This window comes from Candoia aspera, chromosome 7 (assembly GCF_035149785.1).
Source record: "Candoia aspera isolate rCanAsp1 chromosome 7, rCanAsp1.hap2, whole genome shotgun sequence".
NCBI classification, from domain to species: Eukaryota; Metazoa; Chordata; class Lepidosauria; order Squamata; family Boidae; genus Candoia; species Candoia aspera.
Genome location: NC_086159.1, coordinates 27,165,866 through 27,187,382, shown reverse-complemented (window position 1 = coordinate 27,187,382; position 21,517 = coordinate 27,165,866). Strand labels below are relative to the sequence as shown.

The following is a 21,517-nucleotide window of genomic DNA, read 5'->3' as shown; positions in this document are numbered from 1 at the left end:
CACCTAGAATTAAAAATGCCTTCCTTGTGCTCACCTCAGAAAGATATTTACAGTATAAAAGATGGGTGATTTTGCCACTTCTGTTTTTCCCTAATTTTTCAGCTTACTAACCACAAGTTCTATTTGGCCATTCTGTTTGCAAATTGGGCAGAAAAATTGCATAAATGCTTGCACAGCCAAAAAAATATCATTTCTGTGTACACTTCAATATCCATGATTTTGCATATATTTTCTGTAAGGCATTCGTTTTTTAAAAATATCCTCCACAAAAAGTGCAGATTTCTGCAGATGTTTGCTATAGATTCTCCTCAAATTCATGAGCTGAGGTCATGAAATTCAGTCTCCTACCTCTACTCTAAATACAGTTGTTCGTAACAGATATAAAAGTATGCTAAAATGCATAGTTTGTGGGGGAAATGCATAGGTAAATATGCAGATGCATATTTCCAGAAAGAAACCTTGACTTAGACTAATGCATGTCTGGGCTGAGCACATGCAGAGGTGATAGAAAAAGAACATAAAGGAAAATGATTCACCCCTGATCTCTATCTCTGAGTCTAAGTGGCAATTCTTAGGTCACATAGTCTTTGGGTTACCTCTCTTTAAAATGGAAATAACTCAGGAAAATATGATGCAGCCTTCTAGATAGTTTCCATTTCAAAGATATATATTTATGGATCTGAATATTAATAACAAAAATAAAACCAACATCAATTACAATGAAACATTATGAAGTTATTAGTAGCTTGTTAAAACAGGAGTGACAGAAGACAAAAGTATCAGGACCAGAAATGTCTTGTAATATTTTATTTCTGTATTTTTTAATAATAATAATATAGGACAGTTCCGTAACAGCTCAATATTAAATAAAAATATGCAGTTTTTCCAAATCAAGCATTTAGTATGCAAACAATCTACTAAAAACTGGGTGGGTGGGGTACAACTAAATCTGGTGATAATGTCTATAAGATCTTAAGGAATCCTAGCCATGCTTCATAATTTTAAGAAGAAGAAAAAAAGAAACATAAGAAGTTGCATTGAAAGTTCTTGTTTAGCGGGTCAATTCCACACTGATCTAATTAATGAATTATTACTGCTTCCTGTCAAAACATCAAGTTCCGTTATGAATGTGGTCCGGTAGTTGCTCATGTTAAGATGGCAGGTTTTCTTGAGTGGTAAATGCTGTAATCGTCTTCCCTGGTAACATGCAATTTCCATGGAAAGATGTGTTTCTCAGAAGGCCAACTTCTGCCCTGCATCACCATAAGTGCAACATCCTCATCAGAGAGCAGACGGATCAGATCTCCCTCAGCATCATGGTAATTCAGAGCAATATCATTCCCCTCAAATTCACGCCTGAGGAAAAAAAGAAGATATTCATTATAAGACCAGAATCACACCAAGAAGAACGTGCCAAAACACATTTCCACTTTCCTGTCTGGAAGTGTGTCCCATGCTGGCATATACACAGTCTCTCACCTGTTTCTTGCTATCCGTGCCAAAGATAGACTCAGTTAGTTATCAGTAAGAGGTAAATAATTATCAGGTTAGCCACTGCAATAACATTCAAGAAACCTGATCTTGTCTGGGGATTGCTGTCTTGGTTAATGTTAAAATGCCAAGCTAGAGAGGCAGGAAAATGACATTATCAGATATGCCCTTCAAAAACTGAGACACACATGAAATATTTAGCTGCTGAGTTGATTCGGATCTGTCACAGAACTTCACAATCTCAAAAGGCAAGTCAGGGAATGGCTTGTTGACAAATTGACACATATCCATGTCTCCTTGCATGAGAAAAGCCTGCAAAGTGAGACAGAGGCTACCTTCAACCTGTTGTGTCAGCTTTCCATTGTAAAGGGGCAAGAAACCTACACCCTTGCTGGAAGCCAATTCCAACAATGCCAAGAGAATATGGTTACCCCAGCAAGGAGGCTGACAGACTGATGTAGAATGAGCTTTAAGAGAAAATGTGAGCTCACATCTAATTTCATCTGTCAGTCTCCTTGCACACTGGGAAATCCAAACATTTCCGGGTGGCTGGACCACTTGGAAATTAATAAACAATGTAAAGAGAAAGGAGGGGAACCTAGGTTCAAGTGGAGGAGATGAATTATTTTCTGATACAATGAAGGAATTAGAGGCCCTTTTTAGGGAAAGTTGTTGAGAAGGTGGCACCCTACAGCTCCAGAGGATTCCTGAGGAAGTGGATTATCTAGACCCCTTTCAGTCAGTTTTCAGGCCAGGTCATAATACTGAGATGGCTTTGATCACACTGCTGGACAACCTTTGAAGGGCTTGGGATAAGGGTAATGCATCCCTCCTGGCCTTCCTTGACTTCTGAGCTCTCTTCAGTACCATTGGCCATGATATCCTTCTGGCTTAGGGTGTTGAGGGAGGGGGGCACTGTTTTGCAATGGTTCTTCTCTTTCCTCCATGGCTGGTTCCAGTCAGTGTTGGTGGAGACCTCTACTCTGCAGGGTGTCTTAGTGCTGTACCTTGTCCTCCCTTCTTTTTAACATCTCCATGCAGCTGCCATGAGAAGTCATCCATCTGCATGGGTTTAACATCATCAATATGCTAATGATACTCAGTTGTACAACTCTGCTCCACCCATCCTGGTGAAGCTGTCAGGAGGCTGGAGGTTGTTGAGGCCTGGATGAGGAAGAATAGGCTTTCAGGTCAACCCTACCAAGACTGAGTGGCTGTGGGTTTGGGTTTGGGACCCCTTGGGTCCCAGAATTAGAGAATTTCATCCTTGATTCTGAGCAGGATAGCATTGCCCTGCTCAGACTCAGTGCACAATTCGGGAGTTCTCATGGAGGAGCAGTGGCAGCTGTGGCCAAAGGGACCTATGAACAACTTTAGCTTCTGTGCCAATTGTGCCCCTTCCTGGATCTATGCCTTACTCACCTCCCAATTAGATTATTGCAATGCACTCTATGGGGGCTGCTCTTGAAAACCATCTAGAAGCTACAATTGGTCCAGATTGCAGTGGTTCGGGTCCCTTCACTGAAACTATGCCATCTTGTGAGACCCAGGAAGTACACCTTCTCAGTGGCAGTCCCTATTTTATGTAATGTTCTTCCACCTGACCCTGCTGTCTTTCAGAAAGACTGTCAAGACCTGGCTCTTTCTCTAGGCATTTAGGTTGTGTTGTGTTAGAGCCCCAGTTGGAATGATGGTGTCATATCAGATAGCAGGCAATGGGGGCAAAACAGTTTCATTGTCAGGTTGATGCCCCAAACATTAGTCTGAAATCTATAAAGGGCAACCACACATGAAACAGTCCTTTTTCATCCTTTTTAGTTTTATGTATATCTTGAATTTTTTTAAATCAAATTTTTAATGAAAAAAAAAAGGAAATGGACTTGATTATTACATCAACAAAAACAACATGCAAGTTTGTTCATAGACAGAACTATGCTGTATACAATTGATAATTTCACTAGAGAAATTGAAGAAGAGCCTTCTACAAGGGCCAGAAAAACTGGTGAACCCATATTCTTAATTGAAAATCTAAAGACAGAAAGTTGCAGGTCGCCCTCTTGCATGAAGCTCAGTTAGCAGGTATAGAAGATGATCAGACACCAAGCCATCTCAACCATCCTGAGAAAGACAAAGCAGGAAGGACAAGGCAGTGGTGGTGGTGGTGGTGGTGGTGGAGGAGGAGGAGGAGGAGGAGGAGGAGGAGGAGGAGGAGGAGGAGGAGGAGGAGGAGGAAGAATGGCAAACTAAAGACACTGCACTCTATTACAAGCTTTATACAATAATGGCATATCAACACTCAATGTTTTAGAAGAAAAAAATGCAGAACTCTTTCAGTTATTCTGTATGAAGGATTATGGAAATAATTTAATAAGAAACAACGCCAAACTTCTTCTGCTATAACTGCAGAAAGCATTTAGAATCTTAACCAAAGATATGAATGCAGATATTTGGGGGTACCCAGACTGCAAGTTCACCTGCTTATACTTTTACCTGATTAATTCCATTAAGTCTTGGAACAATGGGATGCTGCTCAAGTCCTCTTCCACTGATATATCCCTAAAGGGGAAAAGAAAAAGATCAGTTTTGCAGAAATGCTATGGAGGAAATTTGGGGGCAAAAAAACCTTTGCATGTCATATTTAGAATACAAGTACAAAAACGTGAAAAATGAAATATATACACATAGCACTCTTGTCCACTAAGAACAGCATAAGCACACACATTTTTAAATAGCTGGATTTGGGGAGAATTAAGACAGGAGTAACAATCAGCACAAAATCATACCTCTAGTCCTATAGTGTTTAATAGCAACCACATTTTCTGATTCAGTTCTAAGTAACTCAGTGTTTCCAGAAGTGCAGTTGTGAAATTCTTTTACCAGTAAAACAGGAAGTTCTTGGCTGTGCATCAAAGGGTTAAAATAGAGATGAATAGGGGACTAGCCTTCCCCAACCAGGTTGCCTTCCAGAAGTGTGGATGTTGAGAGAACATTTCCCAGCCAACATGCCCCGTTATGAGAATTCTAGGAGTTAAAGTTCACACATTTGTCCGCAGACCCTGTACTTTGCTCTAAAATCCTATCACAACAATACTTTTCAACTAAGGTATAAAAGGGAGGCTGGGTCGTCCCTGTAGAGTGCCCATTGTAGCACCTCCCGGTTGAGGCCACGCTTGAACATGTCAATCAGGGTGGCCTCAGACCATTCCGTGATTTTGCCTGCGAGGACCCTGAACTCAAGGGCATAGTCGGCCACCGTTTTTCTTCCCTGGCACAGTGCTTGAAGTGTGCACTTGGCCCTTTCCTTCGCCAGGGGGTCCTCAAAGTAATGCTTCATCTCGGCTAGGAAGTTGTGGAAATTGGCCAAGTCTGGGGCTCCGGACTCGGACATCTGTACGTACCAGTCTGCAGCCCTATCTTGGAGCTTGGTGGCCACTGCCGAGATTTTTGCAGCTTCTGTGCTGAAGCAATGGCCGTATTGGGCCATGTAGTCCCTCGCATTTGTTAGGAAGAAGGACAGTTTCGTAGGGTTCCTGTCAAATTGTACGGGGAAGTCTTTGGCGAACCTCCCAATTTGCGGGACCCCTACCTGTGGGTGGTGAGGGGTGGCTCCCACTGGCCTGGGGCCACGAAGCCCTGCGACAGAGTCTCGTGCTTGGCCCCTTCCGCTCGGGGTTGTTGGCGGGGTGGGTATGGTGCCTCGATCCCCTCTTGCCCCTTGTGCCGCCTCAGTCTTGGAGTGCTCGCCTACGATCGTTGCCAGGGACTGGCACATATGTTCCAGATCTCGTACCTTGGCTTCCAGGGCTGTGTCCTTGTTTGGCGTGCTCCGGTCTGCCGATGTCGGGGACAGGAGCAGGTGTTCAAGGTCTCGTACCCTGGCTTCCAGGGCCGTGACCCTGTCTGGCGTGTCCTGGTCATCCGACGTCGGTGCTGCCAGATGCTGTCCGGTCTGTAGACTTGCGCCTTCCTGCTCGGGCGTTTGGGGGTAGCGGAGCCTCCAGGTGGAGTAGGGTGTTCCCATTCAGGGTCCTGCTCCGCCGGCCCATGTGAGGAGTTCTGGTCCCCGACTTCGTCTTCCGTCAGGGCTCTCCCATCTGGGTTGGAGCTCCAGGTCTGGAACTGGGGTGCGGTGTGGGCAGGGAGGGTGTCCGTGTCCCATTCCAGGTGCGCTGCCTCCAGCAGCTGTCGGGTCGCCTCTGCCTCTTGCAGGCCATCCTTCATGCCTCTGGTGTGAAGTGCTGGCTCCATTGCTGTCCCCGGTTCTGTTTTCGCCAGTTGATCTCTCCCGCGGAAAATTTTCGTCCGGTGGGGCTTGGCAACTTTGGTTTGGTGACTCTCAGCTTTATGTCAGGCTCTGCCTGCTACTCAGTAAAAACGCAGACGCTAGTGTAGGCTTAGGTTCTGGTTTTATTTGACTAACAGTATGCGTGCCCTTTAAGAAAAGCTGAGAGTGAGTGGAGTGCACCGGAACGGGATTTAAATAGCCCGCGCTGGTCAGCGCTCCACCCCTTCTTACTTTGGGTGTGCCCCGAGCCCCGTCGGTTCCGTTGCCAGTAGGTGAGGGGTCGTGGAGCCCCTCCTGTGCTCCGGGCGTTTCCTTAATTGCTTCCCTGGCCGGTGATGGTTCATTGTCCGGCGATCAGGTTCATAATCTCTTTGACAGCTCAGGCGTGCCTCGTGGTCTGGTCTTGTCAATTACCTTCTTTGCAACATTGTATCTCTCTCTTCCATGCCGGCTAGAGTTGATACTTTGTTGCCAGCACCTGTTGCTCTCTTTTGTTAGCTAGTTGCCTTTTCCCTTAATCCGCCCGGTTCCCATTTCCCTGCATTGTCATGCGAGCCATTGCGATGTCACAAGCATCGCAACGGTGATCATGACAGAAGGTGATAAGTTACCAAAATTGTTTATAGTTGTGATGAAGGGGGAAGTCACCTCTTTATATATTTCTTTTCTTTTTCTTTACTATATTCTTATTTTTTCTTTCTTTTCTATTTTTCTTTCTATTTATTTTCTTCGCTGCACCTTCTATTTTTTCTTTTCTTTTTTTAGTTTGCATTAGTTTTTTTTTCTTTTTAATTGAAATGCTTAATAAAATTACTATTAAAAAAAGGAGGATTAAGAATGGAGATATGGAATCAGGACCAGGGAGGGCATAAGAAGTTAACCTTTCCCCATATTTTTATTGCCTTCAAAGTTGTTTTCTGACTTTGGGATCTGAAATTCATTCAAATGTTGCAAAAAGGAAGCCACTGGTTAAGGCTATTTGGAGTGCAAAAATGGCAAGGTGGAAAGTGTGTGTGTGTGTTCCTTCTCTCAGAAATGATCCTTCCTTGATTTTTAGGCATATACATTTGCTTGTAGCATGTAGTTTGTCCTGTACCAACAGGAAGGATTGAAATGTATCTCTATACCCCAAATGTCTTTTAAACCCATGAAGTATACCCAATGTAGCATAAATAGACAGGTTTCAATGATAAAATTAATTAACTATCATTCATAATTTCAAATATTCAAATTATATCATATCTGTTACCTAAGAACTATCCTGCAAGACGGAATAGTACGATCGGTCCAGATATGGCCAATGGAAGAGTTGAGAGATTATGTTAAGGATATCATTGATTTTAGCAGAGGAAAGATTTGAACTTGGTTCATCACACAACCACTGTAAGTCAAGGATCTGCCACCTTGCACTCTGTAAGGTGTAATGCTGGCCAACAGTGCTACATAAATAATTGTAAAACAAAAACATTAGTCCTCAACTTCTTGCTCTTATTGTGTGAACAGGCAGAAAAATTCTCGGAGTGGGACTGAGGCTGAACCTCAAAGTACTGACAGCTAGGAAAAGAACAACGCCCAGAACGTTGCTTGGTTGCATTACCTGATAAAGCTAACATTGTCATCATGGTAATAGCAGCGCAGCCAATTGATGGGGTCCTCTTCCTGTGGGAGATCTTTAATGACCGACACAAAGTCACATGGAAAAATGCCAGTGGCATCCCTAAGAGTTCCCTGGAATAAAAGAGGACAGTTTTTAAAAGGATGGCTCCCTCCTTTTGACTGCATGAGACCAGAAGAGGAGAGTATCAATGCCTATGGATATGGCCCAGGACAACCAGCCTTACAAATGCAGCTGAAAAGACATTTCTCTGAGTCAGTACACCACCAGAGGAAAGTGCAGCAAAAGAAGACCCCAGGGATAGCAAATAAGTATGTGGAAACAAGGTTTGTGCCTTACATATATGATGACGCCCACTGACAAAAATCCTAGCTCTGAGCATGACAATGTAGCTATCTGTGAAGTTAGCCCACCAGCCACATCCCAGAGTGCTTTTGGGAGGGAGAGGTTGCAGTGGAGAAATGGTGTCAGGATGTGCCCTCTTAATGCTTTCATTGCTCTCCACAGAAACTTCTATGCTCTTACTCCCCCAAAGTGGAATCACTGGAAGATAATCCATGATTCTCTTATCTTCCATTCACCATACAATGCTGAGATTGATTAAAGAGTCCCTGCCTGAGCTTGAGTTGCTGCAAGTCCTGAATTTCTATCTGCCTGCATTCTGCGCTAGCCACGCCGGGAGACATTGCTGTCCCCATCAACTCAGATCAGTAACTTATGACCACATGAGGCCTCAACATTATTTACCTCAAACCTTCTTTGATTAGAGAAGGGAAAATATCTACACTGCTTGCTGACAGGAAAGCCCTTATGGACTTTTTGCATAAAAATGAACTTGTGATTTATGGTTTTGATGATTGGACAGGATAGATTATAGAAAGGAAAGAGTTATGTTGTAATCATAGAGTAAGAGGTAAATTTATAATTGGAAGCCACTTCTTTATACCTTTATATCTTTCGTCATATATCTTTCTTTTTTTTCTACTTTCTTCTACTTTTTTTCTTATTGCACTTTTAGCTTTTTCTGTTATTTTTCTCTTTCTTTTTCATTTTCTTTGTTCTATTTTAGTTTATAATAATTCTTATTATTGCTGTTAAAACATCTCTCTCTCTCTCCCTCTCTCTCTTTTTGTAATTATTTACCTCAAACCAATCTTTATTGATCCTGCTGAGTAAATAGATCAAGTCTCCTTTCTTGAAGCTCAATTCCAGTTTAGTGGAGGCAGTAAAATCAAACAGTGCCTGTGGGAAAGAACCCAACTGTGAGAGATCAAATTACAAAATTACAAACATTGGGTATAATCTATATTCTGAAAAAGTAAGTAGTGCATCACAATAGTATATAGTCCTTGAAGACATTTGTGCAAAAGTCCAGTACCTTGGATTATAAACCCTGTAATTGAATTATACCAGTTTTATACACTATGCATAGCAGCTGCAGTACTTCTCTGTATATGGCACGTCACTGCATGGCAGAACTCTGCCCTCCTACAGATGCTCTGGGAATATTTCCCTGCTGCAGAATTATACCATACTGTGATAACACTGGCTGATAGATTTCATGGCTCTGAAAAAAAACAACCAGTAAGTCCACCATCCAGTCGTAGCAAAATTAAATTTAAGAATGAGACTGTAACATCCAGGATATTTCAATGGCCAGAAGAAAGGCAGAAATGTGAAATCAACTGCTGTACATGTTTCAGAGGGAGGGAGGGAGGGAGGGGCATCTGCCTCTACTTATCTATCACTGCTCTTCCCAATTTTTCAGACATGGTGGAACTGCAACTGTTGTTTGAAAACTTTGGGAGTTGCAATCCCAATGTTATCTCAAAAGTGTAAATTGGGGAAGGCTGCTCAGAGACGTTTATATTTAATCTTTCCTCCAGGAAACTCAGAACAACTGCAATTTTGAGATTAAATTATGTTTAAAAATCCGTATCTCATGATGAAGTATGTTCAGTAGTGTATTTAAATATCTATTCATATGTGGATTTTGGTGCAAACATTTTTGTAATGTTAATTCAGTGCCATTTAATACAGTAATATTACATTCCTTCCTCCCTACCTACCTTGCCATTCTACAGGTAGTCTTTGCTTAACAACCATTCATTTAATGATGATTCAGACTTACGATGGTGCTGGAAAAACTGTCTTACGACTGGTCCTCGCACTTATGACTGTCGCAGCATCCTCACGATCACATGATCACAATTTGGGTGCTTGACAACTGGTTCACATTTATGACTGTCATAACATCCCATGTTCACATGATCACCATTTTCAACCTTCCTGACCGGCTTCTGGCAAGCAAAATCAATGGGGAACTACGTGATTTGCTTAATGACCATGTGGCTTTCTTAATGCCTGCAGTGATTTGCTTAACAACCACCTCAAAAACAGTCATAAATTGGGTCTGATTAGCTTAATGACTGCTTCGCTTAGCAACCAAAATTCTTGTCCCAATTGTGGTCATTAAGCAAGGACTACCTGTAGAAACAAAGAAGTGTGCTGTTTCTTCTTGCCCACAAACTCCAACTCTGTTATTGAAAGAGGATCCTCTAACTGGATAGTGCACATTCAAAGAAATTGCTTTATAGCATTAGACTACACAGTGAGTGAGGTACTCACCTCCACTCGCGGAGCTGCCAATCTGTCAAAGCCAGGCTCTTGGGGACAAATGCTCTTGCTGCCATAAGGAAGAGAGAGAGAATATTTCACCAGTTCCACTGGGGATCAGTAAAGAATTAGCATTGCAAGAGCTGAAGTTAGCAAGGTCTGTCTGGTGCGTTTGTTGCATACTCACACCCGCCGAGTGCGAGGGCGGAGCCTTCTCAGTCCCTGAGGTACCTGCTCGCAATCGAAGTCCGACTGATAGAAAAATAAGCGGACATCTTCATCCAGCAACACCCAGGCAGGCAAGCTAAGCAGCTTCTGTGTCAATAAACAAAGAGCAGGTTGTAACATGGACAGTTTCTGCCTTGGCATTTTACAAGTAGAGGAAATATTTTGGGGGGGTTGGTCAGAAAGCTGTGACAATTAAAAACTAATATAAAACAGAAACGGTTCAGTAGTTTAGATATACTTTTGAGTTGACATGGGTAAAAAAAATGGATGAAAAATCAAATCCAAATCCTACTACCTGGATGCATTTTGCATTCATATTCTAGACAAATATTGCCACAAATGAATTTAAATGGCATGTGTGAACAGCTCCTCAGCTCACCATGGTATGACAACTAGTTTTCCCATAACAGTGTTTTGTACTAAGCGGCTACATGAGCAAAGCAACAAACCTACTTAAGATTAATATTTACCTTCATGTATATGTTGAGTGTAGGGATTCTGCTGTCTGCAATCTCCTTCTTTGCACCAACATAAACCTTTCCTGAAAAGCATCAATGTAAATGAAGAAAACTAAGCTTGTGTTGCCATGGAAGGAATGTGTAGAGGGGGAAAAAAGAGCAAGTTTGACTGTGAAGAGCTTTTTTTCTTTGGGGGATATTGGATCTAATTGCAAATCACATTTTAAATTCTCATTGTATCAGTACCAATGCAACTCTCTTGAGCTCTCTCATGCAAACTACAATTCACTGAGAATGCTGAGGTCAATAATTCTGTGAAAGGAACTACTTATTTCTATGGTGCTGGAATCACAAAACGCCTGCTTTAAATTTATATTATTGACAACTGTTTTAATAGGGTGGCAAAGACCAAAATATTTTCAAATAGAACACACGGTGAAGGAAAATGCAGTTCTCTATAAACAAAAGAAAGTAAGGTTCAAGAGAGGTAGAAGATCTTTATCTTTGTCGGAAATAACTGAAAGAATTGGGGGCTTTATTAGGCTTTTTTTTTAATCTGTTCAATCATGTCTGATTCTCGGAGACTGCCTGGAAAAGTCCTGGCAGTTTTCTTGGCAAGGTTTTTCAGAAGCTGTTTGCCATTGTTGTTAGGCTTAAAATGCCTTATTTTTATGTGCTTTGTAAAACAAAGGAGGTACTGTTTTAAAGAACAGGAACTGATGACATGAGATACAGTACAGGCTCTGTCACCCAGCAGAGAGAAAGAATTTTTCTTAGTAGCAGGATAGACAAAGGCAGAAGTTAAGGTATAAATGGTGAAATGAGACAGTTTAAAGTGTAGGATATACAGGAGAGGTGAATAGTTGGATTCTGCATCAGGCAACAGAGTCTTTTAGCTAACATTGACAAAATGACTATTAATAATATTCAGGTCCTGGATTGTGTGCGTGTGTGTGTGTGTGTAGAGACAGAGATTGAAATTTGTTGAAGCCACCCAACTCCAATAAGACTCTTGACAGTGTACAATAAGTCCAATGCATAGATTAAAAACACTTTAAAAACTATTTGGACCAAAACATACTCCCTAACATGCAAATAATCTCAACAGGGGTCCACAACCAACCTAACCCGAGGCCTGGGAACAGAGCCAGGTCTTAAGAGACTTCTGGAAACCAAGGAGAATGGAAGCCCTCAATATCTTTGGGGAATGCTTTTCCAGAGGACATGGGCTGCAAAACAGAAGGCAAGCTTCCTTAGTCCGTTAAAATGACAACATTTAATTGATGGGATCTGGAGTGTACCCATCTACATCAAAGACTTAACAGGTTAAGACAGCTTGTTTCTGAAAACACAGGAGGTTTATATAATCCAAACTAAGATACTTTGCAGCTGGGGTGTAGGGGCTGAAGCTGTGCTACTTAGAGGAGGACCTCCTGTGGAAATGTACATATTTGGCTGCTGCAAATAAAATTATAGTGTTGAATCTGATTTTTTTTTAACACAGCTTTTAATTTAGAATTGAAGTGAGGAAAATTGATGGAGTAAAGTTCACATTGCCCAGATGGAAAAGTCACATACCCTGTTCAGGCATTGTAATCTACAAGCTTCCCTAGGAAGAGGCACATATGCTAGAGAGAGACTAGCTTGGAGTGAAGCATTTCTTACCCTTTTGGACAGTTGGATTGGAAGCACTCATTCAGAATATCTAGCCATGTCCATAATTAGGACTAGCATCAGCTTAGGCAGCATCAGAATGGCCCCCCAAAACAATAGGACACATCCATCAGAAAAGCCATTCAATAACACATGGCAAGCATAAGCATTTCCAGGTTATCATAGGTGTGTGTGTGTGTGTGTGTGTTCGTTCATTCATTCATTCATTCATTCAATTTTTGATGCCACCCAACTCCAACTGACTCTAGGTGGTTCACAAAATAAAAAAGAACATAAAAACAACAAATAAATAAGAATACAATAAAAAGTACTCCAAAAAGAATTACAAAATAGTTACAAAATTATGATAATGATGATGATTTGAAAAAGTGATATTCAAATTAGGGAGCATCCCAGATCGCAAGGGGTATCTGGGAGTTCAGAACATGCTGTAAAAGCAGAGGAATTCATCATATGAATCACTGTATTGTTGTAATCTTAATATCTTCTGTAATTATAAATCTTTTATTATGCAACCACATAAAATTATTCATTGCCAGATTATCAGGGAAGAAAATGTAGATGTAGGACCAGAAATGTTTTTGTGGTTTACCTGGAAGTGTAGGAAGTATGCAGGTAAAGCTGCTATTTTTACTTTCTGCACCATATCTATCTTCCAACTTGGTATGCAAGCTGTAGAACTCACGGTAACGACGAAATATCATATATCTGTTCTTCCCTTTTGTTTTCACCTCAATCACAAATACCTAGAAAAGAAGAATTCAAAATTCCTGACATCATCAGTTAAAAGAATTTTAGGCAACATAGCATTGCTCGAAGAAATTTCTATCTAAAATGTTGAAGAATTGGTCTCAGACTGGGAGCCTGATTTTATACTAAACTTACCAAGTCCTTAATACAAGCAAAGGAATTCAGGAAAAAAGAAATATGTAAATATATTTTCTATATCATCTCCTCCACAGTGCAGAAGATGGTTTTTATTCAATACTAATGATACAGTAAGAAAATTAATGCTTGGTTCAAAATAATGCTCAACCATGGTTCAGCATTTTGTTGATACAATCAAAACAAGATTGATAGTGGCTGGGACCACATATCATACTAAGACTGTTTTAACCATAGTTTGCTGATCAGTGCTTTCCAGATATTTTTGGGCTAGAGATGATCATGTATTCCAGATGTTTAAGGACTACAACACCTCAAATGCCAATCCCACATAACAAAAATATGCTAGCTAGGAATTCTGGGTCTTGTGTTCCTAACATATCTGATGGGCATCCAGATTGGAAAAGACTGCCTTAAGCCATAAACTGTGGTTTACAAATCACAGTAGTTGGGTTCATCATGCTATCTCACAACAAAGCAAAGTGCTCCTGAAGACACTCCTGTCACTCTAACAGAATTGCTTGGAATTTGCTGAAAGCTTGTTTCAGGCAGCCAAATACTCCAGAAATTCAATTTTTCCATTAATTTGTTTCTTAGGTTTATATCCTGCCTGTCACTCAAAATGTCAATTTTCATGAGGATTTCCCTTTATTTTATCCCCACAACAGCAGTCCGATGAGGTTATACTAAGCTGAGAATGACTTGCCCAAATATATCAGTGAGTTTTCATGACAGAGGATTGACCTGATTTGGTTCTCCCCAGGTGTAACCCAATACCTTAGCCATTACATGGCATATGTCTCTGCTTTGGGACAAAAGTATTTACCTGCACATGTGGTCAGTCATTTGCATTGTGGCTGGAGAACCTGGACCTTCACCATGTCCCCTGCTCCCCAGTGTGTAATTTGCAAACTGGGGCAGAGGAAGCAAAACAGGATTATCAGATGGGTGTTTTCTCTTGTATTCCCAGTGGGTTGCAATGGTAGTAAGGGTCAACTTTGTTGAGCATGATGTATGAACCCGCACAGTGCTTTTGCTTCCATTTTTAATCAAGTATGATTAATGTTAACTATGGCTGAGAAAAATCCTCCCCAACTTAGCGCCCTTCAGATGTGTTCTCTAGACATGTTGGCTGAAAGTTATACAAGTGAAGTCCAACATATCTAGAGCATAGCACTTTGGGGAAGACTGATTTAAGTGAACAAGCTTAACCATAGTTTAAAATGGGCCATTTTCCCTAAATCATACTTAACAAACACTGACCACAGACTGTCCAGGTAAAATTCTGAAAATTAAGGAAAACATTTCTAATCTCCTCATCTCAATGGGAGGAAGAAACTTGTAAGTTTGTTTAAGCAATACTGATTTGATATTACCTCCAATTGCAAATTTAAGAGAATTTTGTACATCTCTCCAAGTTTCTAATACCCAAGGTGTGATAAACATCAGTCATTACCAAGTGAAACCAAATCCTGTGAAATTACTAATTTCACCTTTAAAGAGCTCTTTTTTATGAAGACAGTAGATTTCCTCTAGCTCCACTCTCCTCATGCCTGGGCTAGCATAGATCAACATAACTCAAGAAAATATTTCTCTTACATAATAACTGGAGAAACCTCTCTTCTCTTCAGTGTCTGCAATATTAGCAGAAACAGGTACATCATCTGGAAGCTGGTCAAAGTCACTAAAAGGTAAGTGAAGAGACTATTGCTGCAGGTGACAGTCATTCCTAGGTTGATGATCATACATTTCTAAATGCTTATTTTTCGTTTAAAAATCCAGATCATTCACAATTTCTGAAGTACAGGTAAGAAGACATGAAATAGAAAAGCACAGAAAAAAAATCAATGAGAAGTTTACTAGTCTTGGAGAGAAGGGAGTTTGAAATCAACATTGAGCAGACATAATTGTGTGATAAAACAGAACAGACGATATAACCTTGTGGAATGTGACCTATTAAAGCCCGTTTAACAAAATTATGTAATAATAGCTAACTTATTTGTTTGAAGAGCAATAATCAGCAGCCTAAAATAAAATATATGAAATGAATCAGGTTTGTAAAGCTCTTCTAGATTGCTAATTGTGTAAGAATCCTGATTTCTTCTGTATCTGGAAGCTTATAGTAACATTCCAGAATTGGTTCACTTCAGTTATATTAGACTTCTGGCCATTCTGACTGGGAATTATGGGAAATGAAGCCTAGCACATCTGGAAGACACTAGATTGAGATGACTACTTACAACTTCCTGCCAATATTTTTCTTGGGGGTGGAGTGTCTGTGCATGTGCATTTCAGCATGATCAGTTGGGTCATTAAAGGAAGTCAGAAAGCTGCCAGAGATAGCAACAATGAGTTATTAATGTATTATTTTTATCCTTTTAATACCAGGGAGACAGGGCTGTGGGATTTCCTGCTACAGGTGCCAGTTACTGGACAGGAGAATTTCTATTTCTATTTGCTATGCCATCTCAGGCAGGAAAATATCTTAGTATAGGCTGGCATGTGCACATTTGAGAAAGAAAAAGAGAAGAAACAATACTGTATAATCAGAACAAAGAGAACACTCAGAACACATTCTTCTCTTCCTGCAGCTGGAGCTGCATCACATATTTAAAAAATCTGGACAACTTATACCAAGTTTGAAAAGGTATTGAGCCTGAGGCAAGGGCGCATTGAAAAGCAGTCAGGAGAAAGTATCTAAGTGACTCACCTCTCATCTCGTAGCTGCCTTGGATGAGACATTCCTCCAGGCCCTGGCCTTGCAAGACCCCAAAAGAGCCAATGGATTAATAGTCTTTTCTCTGCACTTCAGGCAGCTCAGCAGCAACTTGGGTAGTGGAGGGGTGGGCAGGGGAAGAGGCAGGTGAGATTCCACCCCACCTCTCTGCCTCGGCTAATGCACTGTGGATTCCCTGTAAGGCTTCAGCAATCTCTGCCTGGCAGCTTCATTCTGACTTTCCGGAAATAGGCTTTTGCTTGGTTTTCCCCTCCCTTGGCCACTTGAGGAAGTACAACTGAAAGCAACCTTTTGAAACAGCGTATACGTTTGCAGGACACACATGCCTGTGTTGAAAATACCCTGCCCTTAAAAGAAAGCCCAGGAAACCAAATTACAACTGAAATGAGTTTTCCATCTAGTTTCAGCTTTATGTGCCATACCCTGAATCCTCACGTCGCCCTTGAACTGTTTAGTTTTCTTTGTTTGCTTATTGATCTCCTACTTTTCAGAACAACAGTCCTCCCAAAGCAGCCAACAAGCAACATAAGCAGTAGTAAATAAAAATACAGTAAATACTGTTTTAAAACAAATTATTTTGATTATTTCCACAAGGCAGATGGTGGTAGTAATGGGCAGTTGAACCAAGCTTCTGTGCCACCTGTCTTCCTCCCCTTCTCTGTAAGTTATTCAGCTGTATGATTTGCAGAGCGTCTTTGTGGATCATGGGGACCCTTCATTTTGTAGGCCTGCAGACTGGGAGATGCCCACAGAAACCTGTGCATGACTATTGTGTTTGAAAATGGGATCAGGGCATGCACTTCATAGGAGAATCAGAGAAGGGAAACACTATCTGGCTGATGGGATCTATGTGAACAATAGGCCAGTGGTCTATTCATGTGTTGACTAAGAACAGAAACATGTAAAGGTATGGTGTCCCTATACAGCAGGGTTCCTCAACCTTGGCAACTCTAAGCTGTGCGGACTTCAACTCCCAGAATTCCCCAGCCAGCAAAGCCTGCTGTATAGGAGCCTTTGCCTCAGGCTCAATACCTTTTCAGACTTGGTATAAGTTGTCCAAAGCTGGCTGGGGGATTCTGGGAGTTGAAGTCCGCACAGCTTAGAGCTGCCAGGGTTGAGGAACCCTGCTATACAGTGATCATATACGGTGAACAAGACGTGATGCAACCTCTCCCATCTCTGATCTACTGCTTCCACTGCTGAGCAATAGCAGTCCTGCTGTAAAGCATGAATACTCAAGAGAAAAGAGAAGGAAGTGATGGGCAATATGACTTTGCCAATACTGTAAGGATATTACAGCACAGCATAAAATCTTCCTCCACAAATTTAATGGCTACTTCAAACATCTACTTACTTTGTATGCATACATGAGGAGTAACCATGCAGCTGGCATTCATATTTGTTGGAATGGTGGATGCGACAAAACCCCACTCTTGTGGTGTTTTCCATTTCCTCTAAGCCCTTGGGCCCACCTGCGCCTTAGCACAGCACAACCATGCCCTGACAACACCACTAGTCTGTTATGTTCATCTCATTCCCAGGCTGTGAGTGAAACACCCTGAAGCTGTCATTAGGTATACCCATTAAAGGGTACCCTTTAAGATGATACTTTTCTCACCACAGTTTCAAGGTAGGTAGAATCTAGAAGGCTTTGTCAACTGTCCCATTGTCAGAAGTGATCAGAAGTGTATTTGGAGAGTCCTGGGAATCACAGGGCAACTCCCTCCCCTGAGGTAACTAGCCAGCATTCTCTCTCTCCTTTTGCCCTCTCCATTGGCACTGTGTTACCTGAATTCCTTTCATACCCCCACCACCGCCCTGTTTACTTGATCTCTGGTTTTCCAACAAGAAGATCTCTACAATTGTTTTGGGGGAAGAAGAGTGAGCATATTTGCATTTCATCACTTTCATAATTTTCTGAAATGGGCCTTTAGCTTTAGAAGCAGCAACCTCATTTTCCTCATTGTAGTATCCAGAAAATAAGGATGTTGGTAAATTTGTTACTTATTTCCAGGTGTCTCATGTTTGTCAGTTTCCACCATCCCTGCCCCTGTCCCCCTACAGCCTCATGCCAGTATAGTGCTGTAAGAGATGTGGTTATCCAACAGCTGTCATGCAGCATGGCAGATATAATCACTCACAGTCTGGCTTCTAAGAGGGCCTAAACGTCTACAGATATTGCAAATCAGCAGATGTACGAAAAGGGGGGAGTCAGAAACCCAATAATTATTTTTTATATTATAATATCCTTTTCCTTTTTCTCTTTTTGGTAATTAATTCTTCTTAAACTTGTTCTGTTTATCTACTTTTTCCTTTTATTAATAGGATATACAGCATATACACACAAACTAAGTAAAAATACAAGGGAAACTTTAATAAGTAATTAGCTTAAGATCAAAACTTCTAGTATATAACAATTATTTCGATATGAGTTGTAGTGGTTCTTTTTCAATAGATGAAAAAGCTCAGCTATGGATGAAAAAGCTAAATTATTTTACGCTTGTAACATTGCCGTGCTAAATTTTAATTAATGTTGATAGAATTTTTTTCTTTCTCTTTTCTATTCTCAGTATTCTAAGTTATTTAAAAAATAGAATGATAATAATTTTTAAGCATATTATACAAACATCAGTATACAGAAATAACACAGTGTACTAAGATTTATAACAACATAAAAAGAAAAAGAGAGAGAGGATTGCCTCTTTCACTGATCAATCTCACTTACCTCTGTAAACTCTGCCAATAATTGCCCAGTGACAGGTCTCATTTTCCTTCCATTCCTAAGAACACTGACAACATTCCCATTTTACTGATCATAAACTAAGGCTAAGAAGACAACCAGACCAAACAGCTCATCACTTTAACATTCAGGTACCCTGCTAGAGAATGCTATTGCTACTCCTGTCCCAAAGTGGGGAGGGTTCCATACTTCATTAGCCTTCCATCAGTTTGTGCAAGGACTAATTCACATAAGACCAACATAAACTGCCAAGTAGAATAATCTGCAAGGAACACTTTCATTTTGATTTTGAAATAACTTATTGAGTAAATCATACAGTATATGCAAATTAATGTGTGCTACTTTAAATGTTTAATAATCTCTATTACTTTTATCTCAAAAAGCTAACATACCTGCCCCTTTGGGGATATGCCACTTAGACAATGTCATAATGCACACTCAAGTAGGAATCCACAAAGCTGAATTATTGGGTCACCTAATAAGGTCACCCAATAAGACTATACTGTAACTGTCCCAGTTAATCAACTGTGTAGGAAATTATACATAATTAGGGCTATCAGATTTAGGCCACAGAAATCTGGACAGTCACTAGATGGCAGAAAAGAGATACAGAAAACAAAAGAAGCAGGTATTGGTATGGTTTACACAATGCAACCCATTCATAAGAGTGTTGCTAGAGAAAATTTGATGCAGATTGCTTTTGGTGGGAAGACAATATGAAGAGAGGTTTCAGGAAGGTGGGAGGTTTTCTGCAGGAGTTTTCAGAGGAGAAACAAAACTAGAATGAGAGTAAGGTGGATTCCCCCCCCCCATTCTCCTGAAGGAATATATAAAAGAAGTGTGCCAATCAGAAAGGGAATTCATTGGCATGAGAATTCAGTCTTGGAGTTCAAGGCAAGGAAGAAGCAAGCAATGTTAACAACAAGGAGAGAGGAAGTGGGTAGAGGGACACAAGGAGAAACAGAGCAACGATGAACAAGGAAGTGATAGAGAGGGAACACGGGGAGAGAAAGGTGCAAAAACAAGACAGTTCTTAGGGCCACATGTGGTCCACAGCTTAACTTCAAAAGCTGTCTACAAACTTGCAGTTCAGGCCCTCTGTAAGAACTATCTGTCCATTTCCTGGCAACCAGTTTCTTGGGAAAAAGAGAGAGAGAGAGATCCAGAAAAAGGAAAAGAGATATGGAAAGAAAGATGGTCATCAGAAATTGAAATAATGGGTGTCCTGTCTCTCTGCTTGCTTCAGCCTTCCCAATCACTGTCATGCCCCAACAGATTATCCCTAAGGAAATGTAACCTTTGATAAAATAAGGCTGCCCATCCATGACTTAGACTTACATGTGAACCAAGATCATTGATTGCAGTATCTGCCAGTTGGAGTTGAGAATGTCACGGTTCTCAACTGTGCTCTAAGGAGAGAGGAAGATTTCTTCAAACAGAGAGCTGTCCCCTGTAATGAAGGGCACATTGTTACCTATTCCCATCAAGGTAGCTTTTATGAGCATGATGGGTAGAAATAGGCAACATTTCTGGGCAAGAAACACACTTTTTTTGAAGGCAAGCTGGTCCTCTCAGGCTCAGTCATCCCAATGGGATTTTTGTGGGGCCTGCAAACATTTCTGCAATAAATATTATGCCAGAGGGTGCCAATTTGCATTGCCACATGCCAGCTTTTTATTTAAGTGTTTTAAAGTCAGAATAGGCAGGGAGTCTGGCAGGAGAAGGCTCAAAAGGCTCATTGACACCCTTACACTAAACACTGCCTACTCCTGAAATGGGTGGTTCACTAAACAAAGTGTACAAATTCTGGTAGCATATATTACTGAATGAAAAAGGAGGAGAGAGAACCAAAATGTACACTTAAATTAATTTTAAGGTGGCTTTCAAGGCCACAGCAACTAATTATCAATCTTCAAACACTTTGTGTCAAGAAGCTAATAAATCCTGGACTCCCAGAGGACTATATAGGAATCTAGGGAGGGAAAGAATGGGGGAGCCACAGAATGGCTGATTAGAAATAATTCTTCAAGATCCAAGCCCCTCCCCATCACACGCTCTATGCCAGGATTTCTGCAGCCCAGTTCTGGTAACACTATACCAGTGTTTCTCAACCTCAGCAACTTTAAGATGTGTGGACTTCAACTCTCAGAATTCCCCAGCCAGCATGCTGTTTTATTCTGCCACTGTATATGGAATTTTCCCCTGTATCTCACTCCAAAAATGCTGCTAATTTTATGTTCAGGATTCTAATGGGAAGTAATTTGAGATTCTTTCAAGCAGCTTGCCAGAATTCAGCTGCAAAAATCCTGATGACCATAAGATGGCAGCAAAAAGTTACCAAAACTGCTAAATAATCCACAGTTTTGCACATATATCTATCATCTTGCCCTGCTGAGATGCAAACTAGGTGAGGTGGGGAGACATGAAAGAAATGTTTAGAGTTGCATCAGGATGTTTGAATGATTTCTACCCTTGTCCAACAGAATCTGCCCAGAAAGACTGCCCTTCCCCTTCACTCTCCCTCCTCTTTGCAGCCCAGATTGTCTCAGCAGCAAATTGGTCAGCCAATTGGGTGATTACTACAAAACAACCCTTTAGTAACATCAGCCTGCAGCTTACTTAACAGTAACTTTTCTTTGCATCCATCGGTAGAGATTTTCTGACATTTTGCAGTAGTGTGGCAGTGTGAGGAATGTGGGTTCAGATATCCCAGTAGTAAGAAATCTCTCTGGAACCAGTCAGGTCTCAGTAAAGTATTTCTTTATTGAAAGATACAATTCCATCTCCA

General features: G+C 41.0%; 1 protein-coding gene across 1 annotated transcript; it reads right to left on the bottom strand.

Moving 5' to 3' along the window:
• Positions 1 to 803: 803 nt before the first annotated feature.
• Positions 804 to 16,200, bottom strand: NCF4 (neutrophil cytosolic factor 4). The gene is made up of 10 exons (XM_063308620.1): positions 15,963 to 16,200; positions 14,852 to 14,936; positions 12,960 to 13,113; positions 10,706 to 10,776; positions 10,195 to 10,322; positions 10,020 to 10,077; positions 8,535 to 8,633; positions 7,374 to 7,504; positions 3,982 to 4,047; positions 804 to 1,356 (listed from the first exon to the last, which is right to left on the bottom strand). Exons 1-10 carry the CDS (start codon positions 15,992 to 15,994, stop codon positions 1,146 to 1,148), a joined length of 1,035 nt encoding a protein of 344 aa, XP_063164690.1. The 5' UTR covers positions 15,995 to 16,200; the 3' UTR covers positions 804 to 1,145.
• Between the last annotated feature and the right edge of the window lie 5,317 nt (positions 16,201 to 21,517).

Excerpts from the sequence above, each read along its gene's own strand:
- NCF4 (XM_063308620.1), bottom strand. The coding sequence starts at position 15,994 with ATGTCTCATCCAAGGCAGCTACGAGATGAGAG. Across the intron at positions 14,937-15,962 it reads AGGCAGCTACGAGATGAGAG|TGACTTTGACCAGCTTCCAG; the intron begins GTGAGTCACTTA and ends CTTACCTTTTAG. Across the intron at positions 8,634-10,019 it reads TGGCAGCTCCGCGAGTGGAG|GCACTGTTTGATTTTACTGC; the intron begins GTGAGTACCTCA and ends TCTTTCCCACAG.